The sequence below is a fragment of the Suncus etruscus genome, chromosome 9 (assembly GCF_024139225.1).
Source record: "Suncus etruscus isolate mSunEtr1 chromosome 9, mSunEtr1.pri.cur, whole genome shotgun sequence".
In the NCBI taxonomy this organism is placed as follows: domain Eukaryota; kingdom Metazoa; phylum Chordata; class Mammalia; order Eulipotyphla; family Soricidae; genus Suncus; species Suncus etruscus.
The window spans coordinates 34,104,519-34,128,650 of record NC_064856.1 but is presented as its reverse complement, the minus strand read 5'-3'; the positions used below and the strand labels follow the sequence as shown (position 1 = coordinate 34,128,650).

The 24,132-nt window shown below is 39.4% G+C and overlaps 1 protein-coding gene across 2 annotated transcripts in view; it reads right to left on the bottom strand.

Moving 5' to 3' along the window:
* Positions 1-2,913: 2,913 nt before the first annotated feature.
* LIMS1 (LIM zinc finger domain containing 1) overlaps positions 2,914-24,132 on the bottom strand; it is a 41,606-nt gene continuing 20,387 nt past the window's right edge. The window contains exons 3-11 of one of the 2 annotated variants that reach the window (XM_049781345.1): positions 19,300-19,366; positions 18,184-18,304; positions 15,629-15,778; positions 14,888-15,038; positions 14,012-14,104; positions 11,483-11,531; positions 7,858-7,933; positions 7,259-7,451; positions 3,108-3,197 (exon numbers count right to left, since the gene is read on the bottom strand). In XM_049781345.1, the coding sequence (XP_049637302.1) occupies positions 7,304-7,451; positions 7,858-7,933; positions 11,483-11,531; positions 14,012-14,104; positions 14,888-15,038; positions 15,629-15,778; positions 18,184-18,304; positions 19,300-19,366 (855 nt within the window). In that variant the 3' untranslated portion in view covers positions 3,108-3,197; positions 7,259-7,303. Of the gene's footprint in view, positions 3,198-7,258; positions 7,452-7,857; positions 7,934-11,482; positions 11,532-14,011; positions 14,105-14,887; positions 15,039-15,628; positions 15,779-18,183; positions 18,305-19,299; positions 19,367-24,132 lie in introns of both variants that reach the window. The other variant, XM_049781346.1, reaches the window with a different exon arrangement.

The following is a 24,132-nucleotide window of genomic DNA, read 5'->3' as shown; positions in this document are numbered from 1 at the left end:
CAAAAAAAAAAAAAAAAAAAAGATTTAAAATTTAAAATTTCCATGTAAGACTTTAATCAAAGTCCTGTAAAAACAAGCTGAGTTCTTTCCATACCAGGAAAGCCCCATAAAAATATTACTAATTAAGCCAAGTTTGCCTTCTATTCCACTTAAAACATTGTATTTTCTTCCTCCTTTCTTACATATAAGGGCTCCGATAATATGACTACAAAGGGACAAGAAAAATAAAAACTGCAAAAATGCCCAGAAATATTAAAGGCTTAACAAATTGAATTTCTAAGCTATTCATAGTTTAAGAGCTAAGTGAACAAAGATAGTGGTGGGACCTTAGACTATAGAAGAGGCCTATCTATATAAATATATGATTAAGGCAACTCATTTGAGGTCATGTATTTCCAAACTTATTAAGAATATAGGTGACTGGGGCCGGAGAGATAGCATGGAGGTAATGCATTTACCTTGCATGCAGAAAGTCGGTGGTTCAAATCCCAGCCTGCCAGGAGTGATTTCTGAGCACAGAGCCAGGAGTAACCCCTGAGCATTGCCGGGTGTGACCCAAACCCCCCCCCCAAAAAAAAAAGAATATAGGTGACTGGTTGCTTTTCTAATGTATATTTTGGCAAAAGGACATTTAATAATTTAGCATCAAGATATCCTAAACAAAGTCTGCACTATTTGCCTATATTCATGGTATAATATTTAGTGAATACTTTCAAGGTTTGCATTGCTAATCATGATACATAAACAAAGGCACAGTGAAGAAATATGATTTTGTCAAGTAAATGAGAAAATTGAAGCACAATCTTACATTAAAAAAATACTAAAAACAATTCATTTGAAGCTATGTGAAAGACAAATTTCATAATTTAATCCTATAAAGTACATGCATAATCTTTAAAAATATGTGCATAGAAATATTTTAGTGGCAGATTGGTAAACAGCATCCTGAGTTTATAATTTTTATGGTAAAACAATGTATAGACAATTAAAGAAATTGATTCTTTTCCTTAGAAATCTATTTGAGCAACTTTCTGTTATATGACATAGCAACAAAACCAAAAACATTCATAAAATGTTCCTAAAATCTGCTTTGCATACAAATTTGTAAATAATGCTACAGAAACAATTTGTAATTTACGACTTTGGACCCAAAATTGACACAAACATTCCTCCAATTTAAAGAATCTTTTATACTTTTTTAGTTATGGTAAATAAAATTCACTTAGTTATTAGATTTGAAATAACTTGAAACACATTTCACCTAAATGACAGAAAAAACTTAAAATATTTCCCCAAAACAGGAGAAAAATGTGTGATGTTGTTTTTGGGTAACACCCAGCGGTGCTTGGGAGTCACTCCCGGCAGTGCATCAGGTGCCAGGAAGCATGTGTTAAGTTCTTTGATGTAGTTCTTGGTGTAATTTTCATCTGATACTATAGGAAACAGCTAAGATTCTTGATTAAAGTATGTTTTTCTAAGGCAAGGCAATTTTGATTTATTAAAGTCATGGTTTAAAGGCAATGTGATCAATTCATGTACATTCATTTTTAAAATGATACAAACCAATCAATATAAAATTTAATTTTATATACTAGTTTTAAGACTACTACTTGACCTTAAGCTTAGAAGCAAAATTGCTTTAGTACACTAAAAAATACTTAATTTACCAGGGCTGAAGTGATAATACAGTGGGAAGGATACTTTCCTTGTACACAGCAGACCAGGATTTGATCCCTGGCACCCCTGATAGTCCCTCCAAACCACATCAGAAGTAACTCCTGAAGACAGAGCAAGGAATAACCCTTGAGTGTTACTGTGAGAAAAAAAATTTAATTTACCAAAATTGTATACTGTATTCTCAAATACCTAGCATGTATATTTTTGCACATAATAAAAAGGCATAATATTAGCTATCTTTAACTATTGCAAATTAATTGTATAAAAGTACTTCACAAGAATAAAATATAAAAGTAAGCATAATAATGATTGCATTTAGGGCCAGAGTGATAGCACTATGGTAAGGATATACCTTGCACATGGCTGACTTGGGACGATCCCTGGCATCCTATATGGTCCCCTGAGCCTGCCAGGAGCGATTTCTGAGCACAGAGCCAGGAGTAACCCCTGAGCACCACTGGGTGTGGCCCCAAAACAAAAGACTGCATTTAACAACAACAAAAATTCCACAAAAATCAAGTACCTCTGGATATACTTGCTTCTTAGTAATGTGTATGTTCATATTACAACTTAAGATTATATAAGAGGGGGCTGGAGTGATAGCATAGTGGGTAGACTGTTTGCCTTGCATGCAGCTGACCTGGATTTGATCCCCAGCATCCAATATGGTCCTAGTATCCCAAAAGGAGTAATTCCTAAATGCAGAGCCAGAAATCACTCCTGTGTGCTGCTGCTGGGTATGGCTCAAACAAAACAACAACAACAATAACAACAAAAGATTCTGTAAGAGGACCGAAAAGATTTGAAGCCAAGACTCTTGCCTTGCATGCAGCTGATTTTGGTTCAGTCCTCAGAACAGCTAGTTGTGACCAGAGGTGTGACCCTTTCAAAGCAAACAATAAAAGCTATTATAACTACTGGCTCATTCTCCACCTGCTAATGGGCCCACATTTTAAGCTGTTATGTTTACTCTCAGCATTTCTCTTCTGGAGAAGCCCATATTTTATTGATCATGTATCTGTAAATCTCTCTTCATTAATAAAAATAGTTTATAATATCTGCTTTCTTTTCAGTTATTTTCTTTTGACTCTAAAGTGAAATATTGTTAAAAATTTTTTGAGGCATATAAAAGCTGATTCCTGACTTTTGTTTTAAAGATTATATTTAATTTTTGAATCTTAATTAAAACTTAACATTTAGTCAGGTGACATTTCAGTGAAATGTCAACACATTTATAAGTAAGGATTATTAACAGAGGCAAATTTTTATTTTGTCAAGATTTAAATTCTTGTTTGTCATGTTTTAAATATGATACAAATAAAATATAGTTTAATAAGGTTGTAACAAATCAAATAATGCTGATAATTGCTTATCTTTACATGGAAAGAAACAATATCAAATGAAGTTATTTTCTTCCTAAGGTCTCAGCTAGTTTCTTAAGTCTTTTCTTCAACTCCAACGGAAATTTTTCATAGCACTTCTTACAGACTGGCTTCATGTCAAACTCCACAAATTTATTTCTAAAATAATAAAAAAAATGAGTGAAAGTCAACACAGACATAAAAACAATATGAAGTAACTTTACTAATATTAGCAAAAAACTATAATTCTAATCTAAATTGTCATCATGGCAAATAAAATGTTCACAACATCACTTGAAAACAAAAAATACCCTTGTAAAGTGATCCTCTAAATCTATTTCTGTAATACAGAATGTATATTACATTTTAACCAATGCTAAGTAACCAAGATATCTAATGTGCATATAACTTAGAGGGATAGGGATGTAGCTCAGGGATAGTTCAAATGGCCTTGTATGAACAGGTTCTATCTCTAGTATCAAAGTAGTATCAAAGTAGTTAAATATAAGTTTAAGTCAAGAATTATATTTGCTTGTTTAGGGCTTATTTTGGCTCTATCTACACTACTGGTGTGCTCTTGGAACTATGTGGGGTGCCAGGGATGAACCTGAGCCAGCTGTGTAGAAGGCAAATAAGTACTTTACTATCTCTCTAGCCCCATGTATATATTCTTTAAAGTATTCTCATAGTACTTTAAAACATGATTTCCTTGCATACAGCCAACCTGTGTTTGATACCCAGAATCCCATCTGGTCTCTCAAGCTCACCAAAAGTGACCCCTGTGCACAGAGCCAGGGGTAAGGTCTGAACACCCACACAAACAAACAAAACAAACAAAAACCAATAGTTATTTAGAGAAAAGAACCGCACTTCTCAAATCTGATTTTTTAAAATTTTTTTTGGTTTTTGGGTCACACCTGACAGCGCTCAGGGGTTACTCCTGGCTCTCTGCTCAAAAATCGCTCCTGTCTTGGGGGACCATATGGGACGCCGGGGGATCGAACCACAGTCCGTCCTAGGATAGCGCTGGCAAGGCAGACACCTTACCTCTAGCACCACCGCGCAAAGAAGTATACATTATTTTTTTTATAAAACAGTTCTGAAAAGGTAAGTTTTCAGATGATCTCCTGATATATAGTGCTAGTGTCTGAACCACTGTACTATTTTTCTGGACCATTTAAGTGTTAATATAGTTAACATTAACCACATATTTAAAATAAAAAATCTTTCAAGAAATAATTTTTCAGCTGTTTTTTTTAAGCAGGTTCTTAGAAAAATTAATAGCAATTTAAATGATGTATTTCAATCATCAGTTTGATTTAAATAATGCTGAGTTAAAATTTTTCCAAAAGTATTCTTAGAACAAAAGATATTAAAACTGCTTTCTTAGGTTTGCTTTTGTTTTTGGTTATGCAAGGTACTGAGTTTATTAATTTACATATTTGAGGCAGGTGCTCTACCACTGAGTCACATCCCTGACCTGAAAACTTCTATATTTTTTTAAAATAAAAAATATTTACTAACTTATTTTAACTTTGTTTTTCTGGGTCACAACCCGTGACGTTCAGGGCTTACTCCTCAAGATGCACTCAGCTGATCATTGGGTGACCATTTCTTTTTTTTTGGGCCACACCCGGTAATGCTCAGGGGTTACTCTGGCTATGCGCTCAGAAGTTGCTCCTGACTTGGGGGACCATATGGGACGCGGGGGGATCAAACCATGGTCTGTCCAAGGCTAGTGCAGGCAAGGCAGGCACCTTACCTCTAGCACCACCACCCGGCCCCTGGTGACCATTTCTTATAAGGAAATATAAGAACTGAAATAAAAAACCCTTAAGGCTCAGAATACAGTATCTATGATGGATATGGAACAATCTTGTTGTTAATAAAACAAATTTCAAAGTCTGAACTAGCTTCAAAGACTAAAATGCAAAGAATCTCAAAGACTGAAATAGTTTCCATAAAAATCAATAATAGGTTGGGAAATGACTCAAAGGGTATTTAACACATGGGAACGTTTATCTCTATGGTTTAATCCTCAGCACTGCAAACTCCCTTTGTGTGGTCAGGCATGCCCTCTACCCCAAATCAAACAAAGCTCAATAATAAAGTGGCAGGTGAAAATTAGCAACAGTAGCATATGGGCATTATATGAACATAAATAATTTATATTAAAGATACTAGTTATCTTATTGGTATACATTAGCTGGTCTTTGTTTAGACATGAAGCACAATGAAAAGATAAAAGAATTTAGTGATATAAATAATCTATTAAATTACTTATTGTTGGAAGGGCCTCCCAAACAGTACAAAGGGCCCCACAGGCATGGCTCACAATATCCAGCCAACTGCAGCAAGTTTAATGGTTAGGTGCAGCAATGCAGTACTTGCTGCTTGAGGCCTGGTGGTGCTGGGGGCCTCCAAGGCTTTACCTGAGGGCCATGCAGTACGGGGGGATCAAACTCAGGTTCCCATGTCTGCAAGAAATATGTTTCTATTTCTATTCACTGAACTATTTCCCTCTTTTCCTAAAATATTTTAGGGAGGGGCCAGATAGTACAAAGGTTAAGGCACTTGCCTAGCATTTGCCCGAGACCACATCCTTGGTTTGAATCCTGGCTCTGCACATGGTTCCTAGTACTGTCACAGAGCAGAGCCAGGTGTGGTCCCTGAGCAAATCAGGGTGTGGACCCAAACCCAGACAGTTAAGGGAAAGAAACTAAAAAATGAAGCAAGTCTGGGCTTTGATTGCCAGTGCCCAAGTCCTCTGGGCAGTGAGACAATAGTGGGGGAAGGGGTATGGAATAGAGGGGAGAGGAAGGAAGGGAGGGAGAGAGGGAAGAAAAGAAGGAAGAAAAGAATACAGAAACTGGAGAGAAAATACAGTAGATAAGGTCTGGTTTTGGATGTGGATGACCTAGTTCTATCCCCAGTCACACATAGTCCCCCAAGGTACTGACAGAGTTCCCTGAATATAGCTGGTATGTTCCTTGCTATCCCCCCACTTTTTTTTTTTTAAAGAAGCTAAAACCAAAATTTTAAAGGGGCATTATTAGACAAAAAAAACTTTAAACTTTTCCACTATCTAATTAGAGAATGAACTCCTTTCCATTGAATCCAGTCCTTTCCAAAAAGTCCATGCCTGGATTTCTTCCAGTGGACTGAGTACATGTTTTTTGTAATTAAGACCCAGGCTCTATCTGTGGTACTGTATGGTACCCGAAGCACTGTCTAGATGATGCCAAGCACAGACCTGTGTGGCTACCAAGTACCATAATGCTTGACTCCCAAATCTACCAATAACAAAACAAAAAGAAATGCAGGGACTGGAGATACAGCTCAATGGGTTGGAGTGCATGCTTTATATGCAGAAAGGCAGGTTTGAAACCAAGAACACATGATACTCTCAGCACCACCTGGAGGGGTGCAAATAAAGAAACAGGAATAACTATTGTCAGATATGAACCTCTCAAAATGAAAGAAAACTAAGATGAGGTGGCTATAGATAAGGGAAGTAAATAAAGGACAAACAGCAGTCAATATCACATTTGCTTGCTTATTTAAACCTTATGATTTATTTATTTATTTATTTATTTAATTTTTTTTGGCTTTTGGGTCACACCTGGCAGCGCTCAGGGGTTCCTCCTGGCTCTACGCTCAGAAATCGCTCCTGGCAGGCTCAGGGACCATATGGGATGCTGGGATTCGAACCACTGTCCTTCTGCATGCAAGGCAAACACTTTCCCTCCATGCTATCTCCAGATGTCACATCCAGTACTGGTGCTGGGGTGCTACTCTTGGTATTATGCTTAGGGGTAATATTTCCTATAGTGCTCACTGGAGGACTATTGGTGCTAGAGACATAATCTGGGATTCCTGACGCAAACACATATTCTTGTCTTCTGGGCTATCTCCATGACCCAAACTTCAGTTTTTTGGGGGCACGGCAGAGTTGGTCACACCTAGCAGTGTCTTAGGAATGACTCCTATCAGTACTCAGGGAGACTAAATGTGATGCTGAACCAGGGTTGGCTGCATAAAAGGCAAACACCTTAATCCCTGTACTATTTCTCCAGTCCCTATAAATTTATTAATTATGCAAAAACAATCAACTCTTTTCAAGTTAAATACTTATATATTTCAACTTCTGATAATTCCTAATATATGCTAAGATGCAGAAGAAAAAAAGACAAGAGACATGAAAAATCTAAAAGACTGACCAAAGAAGAAAGAAGTGAAAATGATGATAGAAGGGACAGAAAAGTTTACAAACAGACTGGCTTTTTCTTTTTCTGCTTGTCCTTATCCTTTGTTTCTCTCTCTCGTTTGGCAAGTCGCCTTTTAAATTCTTCTGGCATTTTCTCGTAACAGTGCTTGCAGACTGGTTTTAGATCGATCTCAACAAACTTATCCCTTTGAGTAAGACAAAGAAAAATACAAGAAAGAACAGAGAACAGTTAAAGAAATAGCTTTTACTTTCAAAAGAATTGGGAAGAAATGATGAACAACATAATGATCTTTCAAAATTCTGTAAAAATGGGGCCGGCGAGGTGGCGCTAGAGGTAAGGTGTCTGCCTTGCAAGCGCTAGCCAAGGAAAGGACCGCGGTTCGATCCCCCGGCGTCCCATATGGTCCCCCCCAAGCCAGGGGCAATTTCTGAGCGCTTGGCCAGGAGTAACCCTTGAGCATCAAACGGGTGTGGCCCGAAAAAAAAAAAAAAAAAAAAATTTTGTAAAAATATTTAAACTTAATATAAAAAAAATAGAACCCCAAAGTTTGCTATTTTAGGATTTACTGTGGATCAAAACTGTAGACTTACTTGAGTGTTAATTTAGTGTTGCAGGTAGAACAGGCAAAACAGTTGACACACCAGGCCTTATTAAGAGCAGAGACCACTAGTGAAAAGGAAAGACATCTGATTAGACGAAATCGTGTGATAAAGGCATTTTTAAGACTAATATAGAAACAAAGTTATTTCTATGACACTTGAAAGAGGTCAAAGACTTTTGTGCAAAATTTACTTTTTTTTTAATATAATTTTTATTTTGATCATTGTGGCTTACATATTGTTGACAATAATATTTTAAGTACATATTTACATAAAATCAGGGGGGATTCCCATCACCAAATTGTCCTCCCTACACCTCCGTTTTTGTCTTACCTCCCATATCCTCTTCCCTCACCCCCAGGGTTGCTAGAATATGTGGTCCCCTCTGTATCTAGCCTACTACTTAGTAGTCTTGCACCTGTTTGGTCCTGGTGCCTCCCTTATTTCCCCCTTTAACTGGGGAGCAGGACTAGCTAGTTCAAGTTACGTGGTTTTGTTTGAAGAAGAGAAAAATAATAAACTGGGGTAAAAGTCTAATACGCCGAAAATAAGCGGAATTCTTCTAGAGGCTCTCATCATCGGTTTGAGAGACGAAGGAGAAAAAGAAGGTGAAACACTCCACCAGTACAAAAAGAAGTGTCAAATATCCAGTGAGGACTCCAACAATAACGATAAGCACCACAAAAAAAAAAAAAAAAAAACCCGCCTTGGTCTTGATATAAGAAACATGGCATAGCACATAAAGAAAGAACAGCAAGGAAGAGAAAAAATAAGTATAACTGGGGACAACAACTTCAATAATCACACCCAAACAGAGAAATTGACCAAAAATAGATAGGTAAATAAAAATAATAATAATAATAATAAATGAAGATAAAATAATATATAAAAAATAAACAATGTTTTGTGCTTTTTGTTTTTTTGTTTTTTCCCTCCTGCCCTGGCACAGTAAATATTGGGGTCATTCGAAAAGGAATTCACTTGGCCTAAGAGATATGGGGTTTCTCTGTCCTTGGAGTATATTGTCATGGGATTAACTATAGACTCTGTTAAAATTTACATTTTTTTGTGTGCAAAATTTAAAAGTGTTAGTGCCATTAAGGTTTCATAAATTAATCAAATGTATTACAATCCTGTTATCACATTATTAAAAACATACAGAGTATCTATGTCTTTCTAAAATATGAAAAAATTATAATTATCTTTTCTTTTTTTTTTTTTGGTTTTTGGGCCACACCCGGTAACGCTCAGGGGTTACTCCTGGCTATGCGCTCAGAAGTTGCTCCTGGCTTGGGGGACCATATGGGACGCCGGGGGATCGAACCGCGGTCCGTCCAAGGCTAGCGCAGGCAAGGCAGGCACCTTACCTCTAGCGCCACTGCCCGGCCCCCATAATTATCTTTTCAAACTTTTCTTATTATATGTTTCCCACCTTTCCTTCAACATTCTATAAATTAGGGCCCGGAGAGATAGCACAGCGGCGTTTGCCTTGCAAGCAGCCGATCCAGGACCAAAGGTGGTTGGTTCAAATCCCGGTGTCCCATATGGTCCCCCGTGCCTGCCAGGAGCTATTTTTTTTTTTTTTTTTTTTTTTTTTTTGGTTTTTGGGCCACACCCTGTGACGCTCAGGGGTTACTCCTGGCTATGCGCTCAGAAGTTGCTCCTGGCTTCTTGGGGGACCATATGGGACACCGGGGGATCGAACCGCGGTCCGTCCTAGGCTAGTGCAGGCAAGGCAGGCACCTTACCTCCAGCGCCACCGCCCGGCCCCCAGGAGCTATTTTTGAGTGGACAGCCAGGAGTAACCCCTGAGCAACGCTGGGTGTGGCCCAAAACAAACAAACAAACAAAAAACATTCTATAAATTACTATTATGTCTTCACACCAAATTTTTTTGTTTTTGTTTTTGGGCCACACCCAGTGACTGCTCCTGGCTTGGAGGACCATATGGGATGGGGGGATTGAACCGCAGTCCGTCCTAGGCTAGCATGGGTAAGGCAGATGCCTTACCGCTTGCGCCACCACTCCGGCCCTACCAAATCTTTGTTTATTTTGAAGACACACCTGCTGGTACTCAGATGTTACTTCTGTTCTGCACTCAGGAATTACTATGGTAGGCTCAGGGAACCATGAGATGCCGGGGATTGAATCCAGGTTGGCTGCATCAATGCATTTTACCTTCTGTTCTATCACTCCAGCCCCTCACAATAAATTTTTTATTCCCTCTCACATCTATGAATGATTTGTCATATATTTAATACACATTATATGGCTCGCAGACAAGCTCTTCTGTATTATTAGCACATTTTGTTCAGATTGCTACTGGCTAATCAAAGAAACGTACTAGAAAGATAAAGAACTAAAAAAATTAAAAGTCAGGTATAGTATAGAACTTCTTTATCTTGAGAAATCTGTCTTCCAGTGCTGACAATAAAAACAAGTTTGGTAGAGTAGGGCAGTTCAAAGGCAAAGCTAAGCACTTGCCCTACATTTGTGAGTCCCAGGGTTTAATCCCTGGTATCAAAAAAACCCAAAACTTTTCTTGGATGGCTTCTTTCATCTCCTATGTAGGAGGGAGTTAACTTATTTTCAGTGACACTAAAGATTGTTTTCCTGAACCAATCCTTTAGTAAACTGCAAATGGGCAGTTTCAAAAAGTACTTCCTGTGTTTCCATGAAGATCGCTAAAAACAAAATGTTTTAAACTGCCAGGAAGTTTCTGGAAGAACTGTGCTAGCAACTATTAATAAACACAGCTGCTTCCTTTCTATCCCAGTCAATAATCCTGCCTAATTATTATAGTACAAGTATGGTAAAGCCTAGCTATGTCTAAAGATAACTAACACTTTTAGCATCTGCTGGGTTCCCAGGGAAGTCTTATGATGATAAATGAATTTATTCCTAATAAACACGGCTATCTACCTTCCAAGTTATATACCACCAAGAAATTAAAAAAAGAAACATTTCGGGCCAGTCATGACAATTCTTACAATTTTCACCACAACAATTTGTGTTTCTGACCTAATGAATGATCATATATGATCATCAAAATTTATTCCTTAGGTTATTCTCATGCTAGTGTAGCCCTTTGGTCTCTGGCACCGTAGGGTCCGAGCAGAAGCACATTCTCAAATCCTAGCACTGAGTTGGTAGTCTGGTTGGCAAAATTATCACTTGGAATGGCATCTAGTCCCCACCCAATACTACTTGGGAGGTTCCTTTCCCCCACAAAGTACTGGATCATAATCATACTCCAAACAACATCAATAATTAAACTCTTTCAATGTTCATATTACTTGTGTGCTTACTGGGGAGAGCACATCCAGTGGCACTCTGGGTTTACCCCTTGTGTAGTACTCAGGTCAGTCTGGTGGTACTCACAGGATCTTGAGACTCAGAATATCAGATACAAAACATGTGTTCCAAACCTTGTTTGGTTTTGCTCTTTGAATCACACCAGGCAGTGCTCAAGGGCTACTCCTCCTAGTACACTAATAAGATCTAATCTGAGTCAGTTGCATATGAAGCATGAGCACTAGCCCTTTGAGCCATCTCCCTGGCTTTCAAGTGTGCTAATGACAAAATGGTGCCATATAGAGTTACAAAAGATACTTACCATCACCTTCTATAACACGGTTGCAGTGGAAGCAAACATCACCAAATAGCTGAAAAAAATTTTTCATAAATTTAAGATGTGTCAAAACAAAATTTTCTTTTGGCAGTACTAAGGATTAAACAGTCTCATGCATGTAAGGCAAATGTTCTGTTACCAAGCTATATCCCACCTCAAACCATTAAGTTTTAGAAACAAAAAATATTTAATATTTAGATCCTATCACTTAAAAAAAACACATACATAACACCCCTTGTCCCCCACAAATAACCCCCAAATAAATAGCTGGCTGCTTAATACAGAATTTGCAATTATAAATGATTACAAGACAAAATTAGGGAAATTCACTAATTTTTTTTGGGGGGGGACATAACTGGTGGTGTTTAGGAGCTCCTTTGGGGGATTAAGTAGGGACCCAAATGTGGTGATGAGGTCAAAGTGGGTTGTACAACACACAATTGAAACACTTAAACCCTTATACCATCTCTTCCCCTTATTAATTTGATAGAGAGGGAGAGATGTGCTCCCACACAGTATTCTATAAACCTGGTTGTGTGGGCTCTTAAGCCTACTGTAAAGAGTTGCTGGGCCTTGGCAGTGCTTGGGACAATCAAGGCTATTTAATAGGGGAACCAGGCAGTGCCAATAATAGAACTGGGGACCAAAACTATCACAATAACATAAACTAGATTTTACATATTTCAAAAAAAATTTTGGAAAGGTTCTAGAGTTAAGGTGGCAGATAGAATATGATAATTCTTTATGATGTCTATAGGGATATTATTATCCTATTATTATGATGCTATAAGATCATTAGTAGTAGTAGTAGTTCTATTATTTTACATTATGGCTATCCAAGGGTTCTGGGGAAAGCTGGGGTGAGGGAGACCTGGAAATATTTAATCTAATAGTGTAGGCCTGTGAGTTCAGAATTCAAGCTCAGTGGTGCTTAATGGGCAATGAGTTCCATACTTGATAGAATTTACGGGGTCATATGGCACCACATCCAATTCAGGGCCTTGTACCTGGTAGCTGCATACTGTACCATGAGACCTTTCACCCTAAACTTATAAGGTCATCATTATTGCATCAAGTAAAAAAAAAAATCACATACACACAAAAATATGCTGTGTGTTAAAATACGTAATTGTGAGGCCGGAGTGATTGTACAGCAGGAGGGTCTTTGTCTTGCCTGTGGCTGACCTGGGTTCAACCTCCGGCATCCCCTATGGTCCCATGAGCACTGCCAGAGTAATTCTTTGGGTTTTTTGTTTTGTTTTGTTTTTGTGTTTTGGGGGGCTACACCCTGTGATGCTCAGAGGTTACTCCTGACTATGCGTTCAGAAATAACTTCTGGCTTGGGGGACAATATGGGATGCTGAGGGATTGAACCGCCGTATGTCCTAGGTTAGCACTTGCAAGGCAGATGCCTTACCACTAGTGCCACCACTCTGGTCCCTGCCAGAGTAATTTTGCATGCAAAGCCAGGAGCAACCAGCTCTGAGCACCAGCAGGTGTGGCCAAACCCCACCTCAGTCTTCAAAAAAATCTCTTGATAATTAAATTATGTTATTATAACATAGTACAGAGGTAGGGCGTTTGCCTTGCACATAGCCGATCCAGGACGGACTTTGGTTCTGAGTGTATAGCTAGGAGTAACCTCTGAGTGTCACAGGATGTGGCCCAAAAAACAAACAAACAAACAAAAAAAAAAGACTCACGGGGCCGGGCGGTGGCGCTGGAGGTAAGGTGCCTGCCTTGCCTGCGCTAACCTAGGACGGACCGCGGTTCGATCCCCCGGTGTCCCATATGGTCCCCTAAGAAGCCAGGAGCAACTTCTGAGCGCATAGCCAGGAGTAACCCCTGAGCGTCACAGGGTGTGGCCCAAAAACCAAAAAAAAAAAAAAAAAAAAAGACTCAGAAAATGCTGGCTGGCTGGGCAGAATACATGTTTTATATGTGAAAGTCCCAGGTTTTATGCCCCAAACAGTATGGTGAGCAACTCCAAGCACAGAGCCAGAAGTAGACCCCATACACTACAAAGCATGGCCACCAACCCCAGAAAAAGAAGAAAGAAAATGTATTTGTAGACATATATTTATATATAAAGATATGGTATGGGAGAAACAGTAGATTGGATAGAGTACTTGCCAAGTAGGCAGCCAACCATGGTTTGATCCCTGGTACCATGTATGGTCCCTCATGCCCTGCCAGGAATGATCTTTGAGCAGAGAGACAGGAAAAAGCTGAGCATAACTAAATATATGCTCAAAAACAAAAATACAAAACAAACCAAAAAATATTTGTACATTCATATATGTTTTATGAGAGATAGTGTAAGTATATGCAAGTAATAAAGCTTAGTAAAAGGTATCTCAGTATTTCTATTTTGCAATCTTTCTGAATCCAAAATGATTATGCTAATTAAAACTCGAAAACTAATCTCCACAGATCTAAATCCCTTATAGCAAAAATACTGGTATGCTCAAATTCCTAAAATTATATTTAGTATCCAATGAATATCATTAATACCTGGTTATAATGAGTTTCACAATATGCCAGGCCCTTTCTTTCATAATGGCGATGTCCAAGAAATGGTTTTTCACACTTGGCACAAACGAAATGCTGAAAAAGATGGCTTTAGGTCAATTTCTGTATTACTATATTATTCAATAAACTAAAACTATGATGATGATGAAAAAATTGAAACTAGATGAAATTATAGATTGAGACAGTTTTAACTGTTTGAGACAATTATTTCATTTTTCTATCAGTAAATCTGGGATTCGAACCACTGTCCTTCTGCATGAAAGGCAAATGCCTTACCTCCATTTTATCTCTCCGGCTCCCTCTTATTTCAATCTTAATTCATGGTTCTTAAGTTTTTTGACAGGTTACTTTAAGACATTAAAACATCATACTTGGGCCCGGAGAGATAGCACAGCGGCGTTTGCCTTGCAAGCAGCCGATCCAGGACCTAAGGTGGTTGGTTTGAATCCTGGTGTCCCATATGGTCCCCCGTGCCTGCCAGGAGCTACTTCTGAGCAGACAGCCAGGAGTAACCCCTGAGCACCGCCGGGTGTGGCCCAAAAACCAAAAAAAAAAAAAAAATCATACTTATTTTAAACAACACAGAATGAAAAATGAGGTGACAGTCTTAGTAGTATCTATCAAGGGCTGCTGCAAGAGGCAGATAATGTTTTAAGAACAAAAGATGGAGGGGAACAAAAGCAAACAAACAAACAAACAAAAGACCAAAAGACCATGTCCTATATATATATATCATTAAGAGATGAATCACCTATAAAGTCAACAACTTTTAAAATCCTTCTTTAGACTCTTTACTAGCATGTCCTAATGATGGAAATTCAAAATGACTTAGTTGATCCTATAACAACTAGAACTCACCTCCACATGCCACTGCTTTCCCATGGCATTCACCACACGCCCTTCAATGGGTCGGCGACAAGCACCACAGATGGGAACTCCCATTTTATCATGACATGGCAAGCAGTACAGCTCTCCTTTCAGTTCCCGGGCATCAGCTGTTAGTTCCTTCCTATCCGTAAGAAACAAAATCAAGTGAAGGGGTGGGAGCGATGCTAAAAGGACTGGAGCACATGCTTTGCATAGCACTGGATGGTTCCCCAGTATACCACCAAGAGCAATACTAGCACAGATTTAGTGAGTGTCTCCTCCACCACTATTGGCTGGGTATGACCTCAGAAACAAACACAAAAGAAAGACAACCAGTTGAATGATATCAAGAGAGAAAATAGGCATCAATATAGCTCCATACTTTTTATGGTTTTTGAAGATAAAATTATAATGATCTTATAATAATGTAACTATATATATATATATATATATTAGTATATAATAATGGGGCCAGAGTGATAACATGGAGGTAAGGCATTTGCCTTGCATGCAGAAGGTTGGTGGTTTATATCCTGGCATCCCATATGGTCCCCCCAGCCTGCCAGGAGCGATTTCTGAGCGTACAGCCAGGAGTAAGCCCTGAGCGCTGCCGGGTGTGACCCAAAAACCTCCAAAAAATCCTCTTGCACAATAAAACAAAAAAATTTATAAAAGTAACATAAACATAAATAAATGTGTATGTATTTTTAAAAGTGACTAAAATTGTAATACCCGCAATTGGCACAATTGAAGTGGTCTGGATGGTATGGATCATTCTTGAATATCAGAGGTTGTTCATCAATGATGGCATGGCATTTCTGGCAGATGTATTTTCCAAGGCCTCTGGCCTTCTCACGATTGTGACAAGGGCGGCACAGATGTCTGAAGAGAGAAAAAGTTGTTTAGAAAGATAATTGATTTAAGGTTACTCAAATTAATTAAATAGAAACATACTTTCCATTTCTCTAAAATAATGATTTCTTGAGCCATGGTACAGGGATGAGGGTACATACCTGACTCATGTTCAATTCTCAGTACCACATACCCCCCAACATTACTGGGTGCTACCCCCCCCCCAACTGTTAGATAGCCTGGATATCCTTGGTACTACAGGGATGGAGTAACACGGTATTCTTTTTTTTTTTTTTTTTTTTTTTTGGTTTTTGGGGCCACACCCGTTAGATGCTCAGGGGTTACTCCTGGCTACGTGCTCAGAAATTGCCTCTGGCTTGGGGGGACCATATGGGACGCCGGGGGATCAAACCGTGGTCCTTTCCTTGGCTAGCGCTTGCAAGGCAGACACCTTACCTCTAGCGCCACCTCGCCGGCCCCGTAACACGGTATTCTTAAGCCCTTGTAGTGAACCAATACCACAGTTGGTAGAGAATAACCAGAAAGGCCTCCAGACTTCCTGAGCACAGCTTGACTTAAGGAAGACATCTTTAAGTCCTCAAAAGAATTTCTTTAATAATCATTGTTGTCCTGAGATGAAGAGTGAGTGTTCTGATTAAGGCACTGTCTTGAATGCAGCTGCGCCAGGTTCAATACCTGGCACTTCTAGGCCTAGATATGATCCAGTATCCCTTTTCTCAAATATGTAAAAATCATCACTTCATCACTGAGTGTGATGTGTGATAGAGCAGGTTATTGTTTGTTTGTTTTGGTTTGGTTTTTGGGTCACACCGGAGGTGCTCAGGAGTTACTCCTGGCACTGTGCTCAAAAATCACCCCTGGGGGCCAGGAAGGTGGCGTTAGAGGTAAGGCGTCTGCCTTGCAAGCACTAGTGTAGGATGGACTGCGGTTCGATCCCCTGGTGTCCCATATGGTCCCCCAAGCCAGGAGCGATTTCTGAGCGCATAGCCAGGAGTAACCCCTAAGCGTCAAACGGGTGTGGCCCAAAAACCAAAAAAAAAAAAAAAATTACCCTTGGCAGGTTCAGGAGACCATACGGTATACTGGGAGTCAACCGCACTCTCCTGGGTTGGCCACATGTAAGGCAAACACCCCACCGCTCTGCTATCTCTCTGGCCCCTGTGTATTTGTTTTTTAATTTGGGGGCCACATCTGGAATTGTTCAGGGCTAACCCTTGGCTATGTGCTGAGGGGTAACTCCTGGTAATACCTGGGAGATATGTGGTGCCAGGGATCAAGTATAGGTCAGCTGAATATAAGGCAAGCATCTTATATCTTGTATTATCTCTCTGGCCCCAAGAGATATTTAAGACCCTATTTTTAATAAAAAAATTTTAAAAATTCCAACTCAGAACAATAGTACAGGGGCTGGTGTGCTGGCGCTAGAGGTAAGGTGCCTGCCTTGCCTGTGCTAGTCTAGGACAAGCCCTGGTTCGATCCCCTGGTGTCCCATATGGTCCTCCAAGCCAGGAGTGATTTCTGAGCGCACAGCCAGGAATAACCCCTGAGCGTTACCGGGTGTGCCCCTCCCAAAAAAAAAAAAAAAACACCAAAAAAAGAACAATAGTACAGCAGGTAAGGTGTTGCCTTGCATGTGGCCAATCTAGGTTCGATGCATGTTGTCCCATATGGTTTCCTTTGCACCCCCAGGAAAAGATTCTTAAATTGTGGAGCCAAAAGTTACCTCAGAGTATTTTTGGGTATGGCCCCAAAACAAAAACAAGACCAAAATCAAAAATTCCATTTTAGGGCAGCTCAATATTACAGAAGGTAGAGTATTTGCTATGCACAAGTCCAACCCAGGTTCAGTCCCTGGCAATCACTCTCCCTCCAGCCCCCCAAAACACCAGGAGTGATCCCTGAGTGCAAAGGAGTAAGCCCTGAGTTCTGCAGGGTATGCACCCCCCAAATAAAAAGGTTCCATTCCAGATAATGGTTGGTATTTATTTATGTATTTATTTATTTTTTGTTTTGGGGCCACACCTGGTGGTGCTCAGAGGTCACTCCTGGCTATCTGCTCAGAAATAGCCCCTGGCAGGCACAGGGGACCATATGGGATGCCGGGATTCGAACCAACCACCTTAGGTCCAGGATCGGCTGCTTGCAAGGCAAACACCGCTGTGCTATCTTTCCGGCCCCAATGGTTGGTTTTTAAAAGAGTAATTCTAAGTACTCATTCCCCCTTTTGGTTGCTCAGGAAGTCATGTAAAAACCATGTACTAATAATGCAGTAAAACACTACAGTCTTGTTAGAGGTCCAGTTACCTTGTGTCATGGTGTTTCTCCTTAAAATATCACAAGAAAATAGCCATACTCTGTAGTAGTCACTTGATCCACACACACACCACACACCCAGAAAGAAAGAAAACTTCTACCTTCCAGCATTCTTGACAAACCCAATATCTGCCAGAATTTCCTGGCAAAGATCACAGCAGAAACATTCAGGATGCCAGCTGTTGTTCATGGCTTTGATAACTCGGCCAATGATGAATTCACCTGTGGGAAAGTAACACACATGGGATGCCTAGTGTTGTACCTTAAAAAAACAATAGAAAAAATACAGGAGGAAAAAAAAGACCTAATGAAACCTTTCTATACAAATGCAGTTTTGTGTAGAAATTATATGTCCACTAGAGTAAACATTAATTACAGAAAATATTTTCACTTTATCTGAATTCTTGTTTTTGATCCTGTATTTTGAATCTAGCTTTTACTTTTCCAAATAACATACTACTATTTCCCATTGTTTTGGGTAAAGGGATTAAATCCAGAGCCTCACATATGCAAGCTCTATTACTGAGCTCCATTTTGGTCACAAGTCCAATTTTTTTCAGTACTGTCATCCCAGCAGAACACACCAATGTAGACATCAACATGGATTCAAAGCCACTTGGTTTTGTTCAGAAACAAAATAAATAACAGAAAATCAAATGGCAACAAATTGCTAGCAAAGCTTCTGACAATTATTTAATGACCCCACTGAAAGATACATTAATTTTCGCAAACTTTCTTACTGAGCTACTTAAAAAATAATTTGATTACCACTTACCTATAAATAAACAATATAAATGTTATTTTGTACCTGCCAAGGGAGTGGGCTTGGGAACATGTGGGAATCTGGGGATAATGGTGGAGAGAATTTTACACTGGTGGTGGGATTGATTTGGGGACGAATATTTTTTGGGGGGGGTCACACCTGGCAGCGCTCAGGGGTTACTCCTAGCTCTATGCTCAGAAATTGCTCCTGGTAGGCTTGGGGGACCATATGGGATGCCGGGATTCAAATCACTGTCCTTCTGCATGTGAGGCAAATGCCCTACCTCCATGCTATCTCTTTGGCCCCATGGGGACAAATATATTACAAATGGCCTTTAAATAAAGTAATTTATTTTAAAAGTCCCCAACAACATTTTTGCCATTGAGAATTAAATAAATAAGCAATTTTGAAACTTCACTTTTTTTTTCACTTCGCATACAGAACTGGAACTTACCACACTGATGACAGCAAGGAGCAAACAGCATCTGAAAGTCATGTTCACAGTACTTTCTTCCTTCAAACTAAAAAAATCAACTTGTTAAAATGAAAAGAATCAGAACTTCAGAAAAGATGTTTTCAAACAAGGAGATTTGCTTGGAAATGTACTATTGGAATTAAAATTTTTTTTTGTAGTTTAGGTTACATTTATAACAGTGAATCTACAGGATTTTTCAGAATAAATTTTTCAAAATTGTTTGCTTTTGCTTGGAGTATAGCAGGCTTTGCTCAGGGCTTACTCCTAGTCTTGAGCTCAGGGATCACTTCTGGCAGTACTCAAAAGATCATGTGTAGTGCTAGGGAATAGAAAATGGGTTGGTCGCATGCAAGAAAAACATCTTGTTTGCTTCACTGTTTCTCTAGCCCCAAAAACTTATCTATTTTTTTATACCTTCTAAACATCTATTTGTGCAAATAGAAACATATAACAAACAAGTTAAGACTAGAACTAGGGGCCGGAGAGATAGCATGGAAGTAAGGCGTTGGTTTGCCTTGCATGCAGAAGAACGGTGCTTCAAATCTGGGCATCCTATATGGTCCCCCGAGCCTGCCATGAGTAACCCCTGAGCGCTATAGGGGACTAGAACTAATAGGATGCTTTCAGAGTAGGGTGACCTCATCTCTAACTACTTTATAGTTTGTTAGTATTTTTTGATTTGGGAACCACACTCAGCAGTACTTGCAGGGGTCTCAAACTCAATTTACCTGGGGGCCGAAGGACGCAAAGTTGGGGTGATCCTTGAGTGCAAAGTCAGTAGTAAGCCTTGAACATTGGGGTGTGTGACCCAAACAACTAAAACAAAACAAAACAAAACAAAGAAAGATTCCTCTAGGACAGGGCCACAAAATGTTGTACGGAGAGCCACAAATGGCCTGCGGGCCGCGAGTTTGAGAATCCTGACTGACACTGCTTAGGGATTGATTACTCCTGGCATTGTTCAAGTGACCAAATATAGTGCTGAGTTGGAGGCTGGCCACAAGAAAGCAAGTCCTTTGTCTGTTACATGGTCTCTCCAGCCTATGATTAGCTGTTTTTACAATTTAGACACTCTGGGGCCGGAGAGATAGCATGGAGGTAAGGCGTTTGCCTTTCACACAGAAGGTCATCAGTTCGAATCCCAGCATCCCATATGGTCCCCGTGACTGCCAGGAGCAATTTCTGAGCATGGAGCTAGGAGTATCCCCTGAGCCCTGCCGGGTGTGACCCAAAAACCACACACACACAAAAAAAAAGCAAAACAATTTACACACTCTACTATTCAGAATATTATGAAAGCTACTGATCCTTCTCAGAAAATATGCACAGGTAATATTCTTATTTGATATTTACAGTATTCCACTATAAATTTACATATTTATAAATGATAAATATTCTATCATTGTATAAACATTAATTTCTAAATTTTTTTTTGTTTTTCTTTGGGGGGGTCACACCTGGCAGTGCTCAGAAATCGCTCCTGGCAGGCATGGGGGGGGGCATATGGGATGCTGGTATTCGAACCACTGTCCATCCTGGATTGGCTGCATGCAAGGCAAATGCCCTACCATTGTGCTATCTCTCTAGCCCCTGTTGTTTTTATTTTTGACCACTCCAAGTGGTGTCTTCAAGGAATTGTATGGTGGCAGGGATGTACCCCAGGAGCATGTGCTACAATTTTTCTGGAAAAATTTTTTCCTAGCTCCATAGTTTAAACATTTAAAAAAAAATTCTCTTTGGTCTTACTCAGCTTTGGCTGACCAGGGTTTGACCACCTCAGCATCACACAGGGTCCCTGAGCCTGCCAGAAGTGATTTCTGAGTATAGAGCCAGGAGTAACCCCTCAGTGCTGCTGGGTGTAGCTCAAAATCTTTTTTTAAAAAAAAGGGGGGGTTGGAAAAATTAATGTATATGCTTTACTTCTCTTTTTGAATATCTGATTCATTTATCCCAAAGTTACATCCTATTTTGATACAAATGGCTCTTTGGCTAGAGAGTATAGGGGTTAAAGTACCTGCCTTGTATACAGTTAATCTTGGCACCACATGTGATTATTTAAGCATGGCCATGAGTGAACCCAAACTGCCCCTCCCAAAAAACCTTGTTTCGGGAAGTGTCAGTGATCAAACTCAAGCTTCCTGCATGCCAAGCATGAGCTCCAGTTGACTGAGCTTTCTGGCCTTTATTATTTCTAGTTCTGTCTTCTAAAATTTCAGCCTGGCTGAGTAATCATAATTAGAGGAAATGAGTCAAAAATCTCTTTACAAAAACAGTTTTCCACCCAATCACTCATGATAAATTGCTCTGTTATGTATTTTGTGAAAATGGGCAGTGACACAAATTGGAAAATTTAATTTATGGAGAAAGAAAGAAATCTAGTGTTAACAAAGAAAAGTCCTTAAATGTGTACTATGCCAATATTTTACAAACCTTATTTTATTTTATTTTGGTCATACCTGGTACTGGGGATACTTCTGGCTCTGTTCTCAGATTATTTTTGACAGGTTCTGGGACCATATAGAGTGCAAAAATTGAACCCCAGTCAGCCGAATGCAAGGCTATTGTTATAACCTCACAACAAACTTTATTTTTATCTACACTCTCGAGACCAGAAGTTCCTTTGTTTTTACATTTCTTAGGACTTCCATATTTTTCTTAATTCTTTGTGCTTTTATATTTTTCATACAGATTTAAAAATTATTAAATTTTCATGAGATAGTTAAAATGCCTCTCAAGATGTTTCCTTTTTCCTTCCCTCCTTCCCTTCCTTTATCACTTTCTATTTTTTCTGTTTTGGGTTTCTGGGTCTCACCAGTTCCGGGGACTGACCCAATCTCATATGAAGCATTCAAGGCAACAACCTATTCACCTGTACTATCTCTCTGGCCCAAAAGGTATTTATATATGCAAATAGTAGAGAAGGTATAGCCAAGAAAATTCAACAGGTGAATATGGTCTCTGCTTTTGAGAATCTTTCTAGCTGTTATATTTATTTCATATTATTCATATTTATTTAAATTATTTAAATCATTTAAATCATTTGTGGGATATTAAAAAAAAAGAGAATATGGTAATAATATCCAGAGATGGAGGAGACGAGGGCCAGGAGAACCAGTCTATGTTAGGAAGCTTGCCACAAATAGTGGAGGGGTCACTTAGGGCAGAGAAAGATCTACTATCACAATGATAGTTAGGTAAAACTAGGCAGTTTTATTCATATTTATTCTTTTGGGGGAGGGGTGTGTGAACACTCAGGGATGCTCCTGGCTCTGCACTCAGGACTTACTCCTGGTGGTACTTGGTAGGCCATAGGGGTTGTTTGGGATTGAATATGGGTTAGTTATGTGCATAGCAAGAGCCCTTCTTGCTGTATTATCTCACCAGCCATAACTCTCCCCATTTTCTTTTTTCATAGGAGCATTTTTTTTTTGTTCTGTTTTGTTTGTGGGGCTACGCCTGGCTCTCTGTTTAGAAATTATACCTGGTGGGCTTTGGGGAGCATACGAGATGATGGAGACTAAAACCAGTTGGTGCATGCAAGGCAAGTGCCCTACCTGTGTACTATCACTCTCTGTACCCCAAAGAAACATTTCACAATGATTTTTTGTCCAGTTGCATTTTTTCCTATGTTAAGATGTTTACTTTTAATGGTCATGAGACATATTTCTACTTTAGTATGAATCTGAATAGAGCAATTTCCTTGCACCATTTTTGTTGAGAATCAGATATTCAGGTCTTTACATGTCTGAAAAAGAAATCTTTTGTAAATACTCCTTAATTTTTTATTTTCTCAGTGTGCTGATTTGTAAAGCTGCCCTGATACGTGTAGGATTTCTCCTTTAGATGACTCCATTCTCTCTGATAAAATATTTTTTTATTTTTTTTGGGGGGGGCTCACACCTGTCAGCGCTCAGGGGTTACTCCTGACTCTGTGCTCAGAAGTCGCTCCTGGCAGGCCCAGGAACCATATGGGATACCGAGATTTGAACCACCATCCTTCTGCAAGCAAGGCAAATGCCTTACCTCCATGCTATCTCTCCGGCCCTCTTTTTTTAATTTTTCAAAAATTATTTATTTAAATGGCATGGATTACAAGGTTGTTCAAATTACAGTTTTCCCCCCACCGTTACTAAGTTGTTCATGAGTGAGTTCTAGTTATAGAACACCCTTCAGAAGTAAACATTTTCTGCTACCAATCTCCCCACTTTCCCTCCCACCTTCTCCCCTGTCTGCCTCTGTGGTGGACATTTTTCTTCTCTCTCTCTCTCTCTCTCTCTCTCTCTCTCTCTCTCTCTCTCTCTCTCTCTCTCTCTCTTTCTCTCTCTCTCCCCCTCCCTCCCTCCCTCTCTCCTTCCCTCTCTCTTTTCCTTTTATTGCCCTTTTAGTCACTGTGTTTTGCAGTATTGTTACTGAGAGGTATCACATGAATCACCTTTTATATCCTTTCAGCATTTAGTCCTGTCCAGAATGACCATTTCCAACTATCACTGTAATAGTTGTCCCTTCTCTGACCTAAGTGCACCCCTCCACTATTTGTGGCAAGCTTTCTACCATGGACTGATTCTCCTGCCCTTGTCTCCTCCATCTTTGGATAGTATTACCATACTATCTTTTTTTTTAATATCCCATAAATGTTTGCGATGATTCTATCTCTATCCCTCTCCTCTGACTCATTTCACTCAGCATAATACTCTCTATATTCTTCCAAGTATGTGCAAACTGATGATGAAATGTTCTAATTTAAAGCAATGGTCTTCAAGCACAGGTCTATAGGTGTTGGTCCAGAGGTATAAAAAAGGTCGAAGAACACTG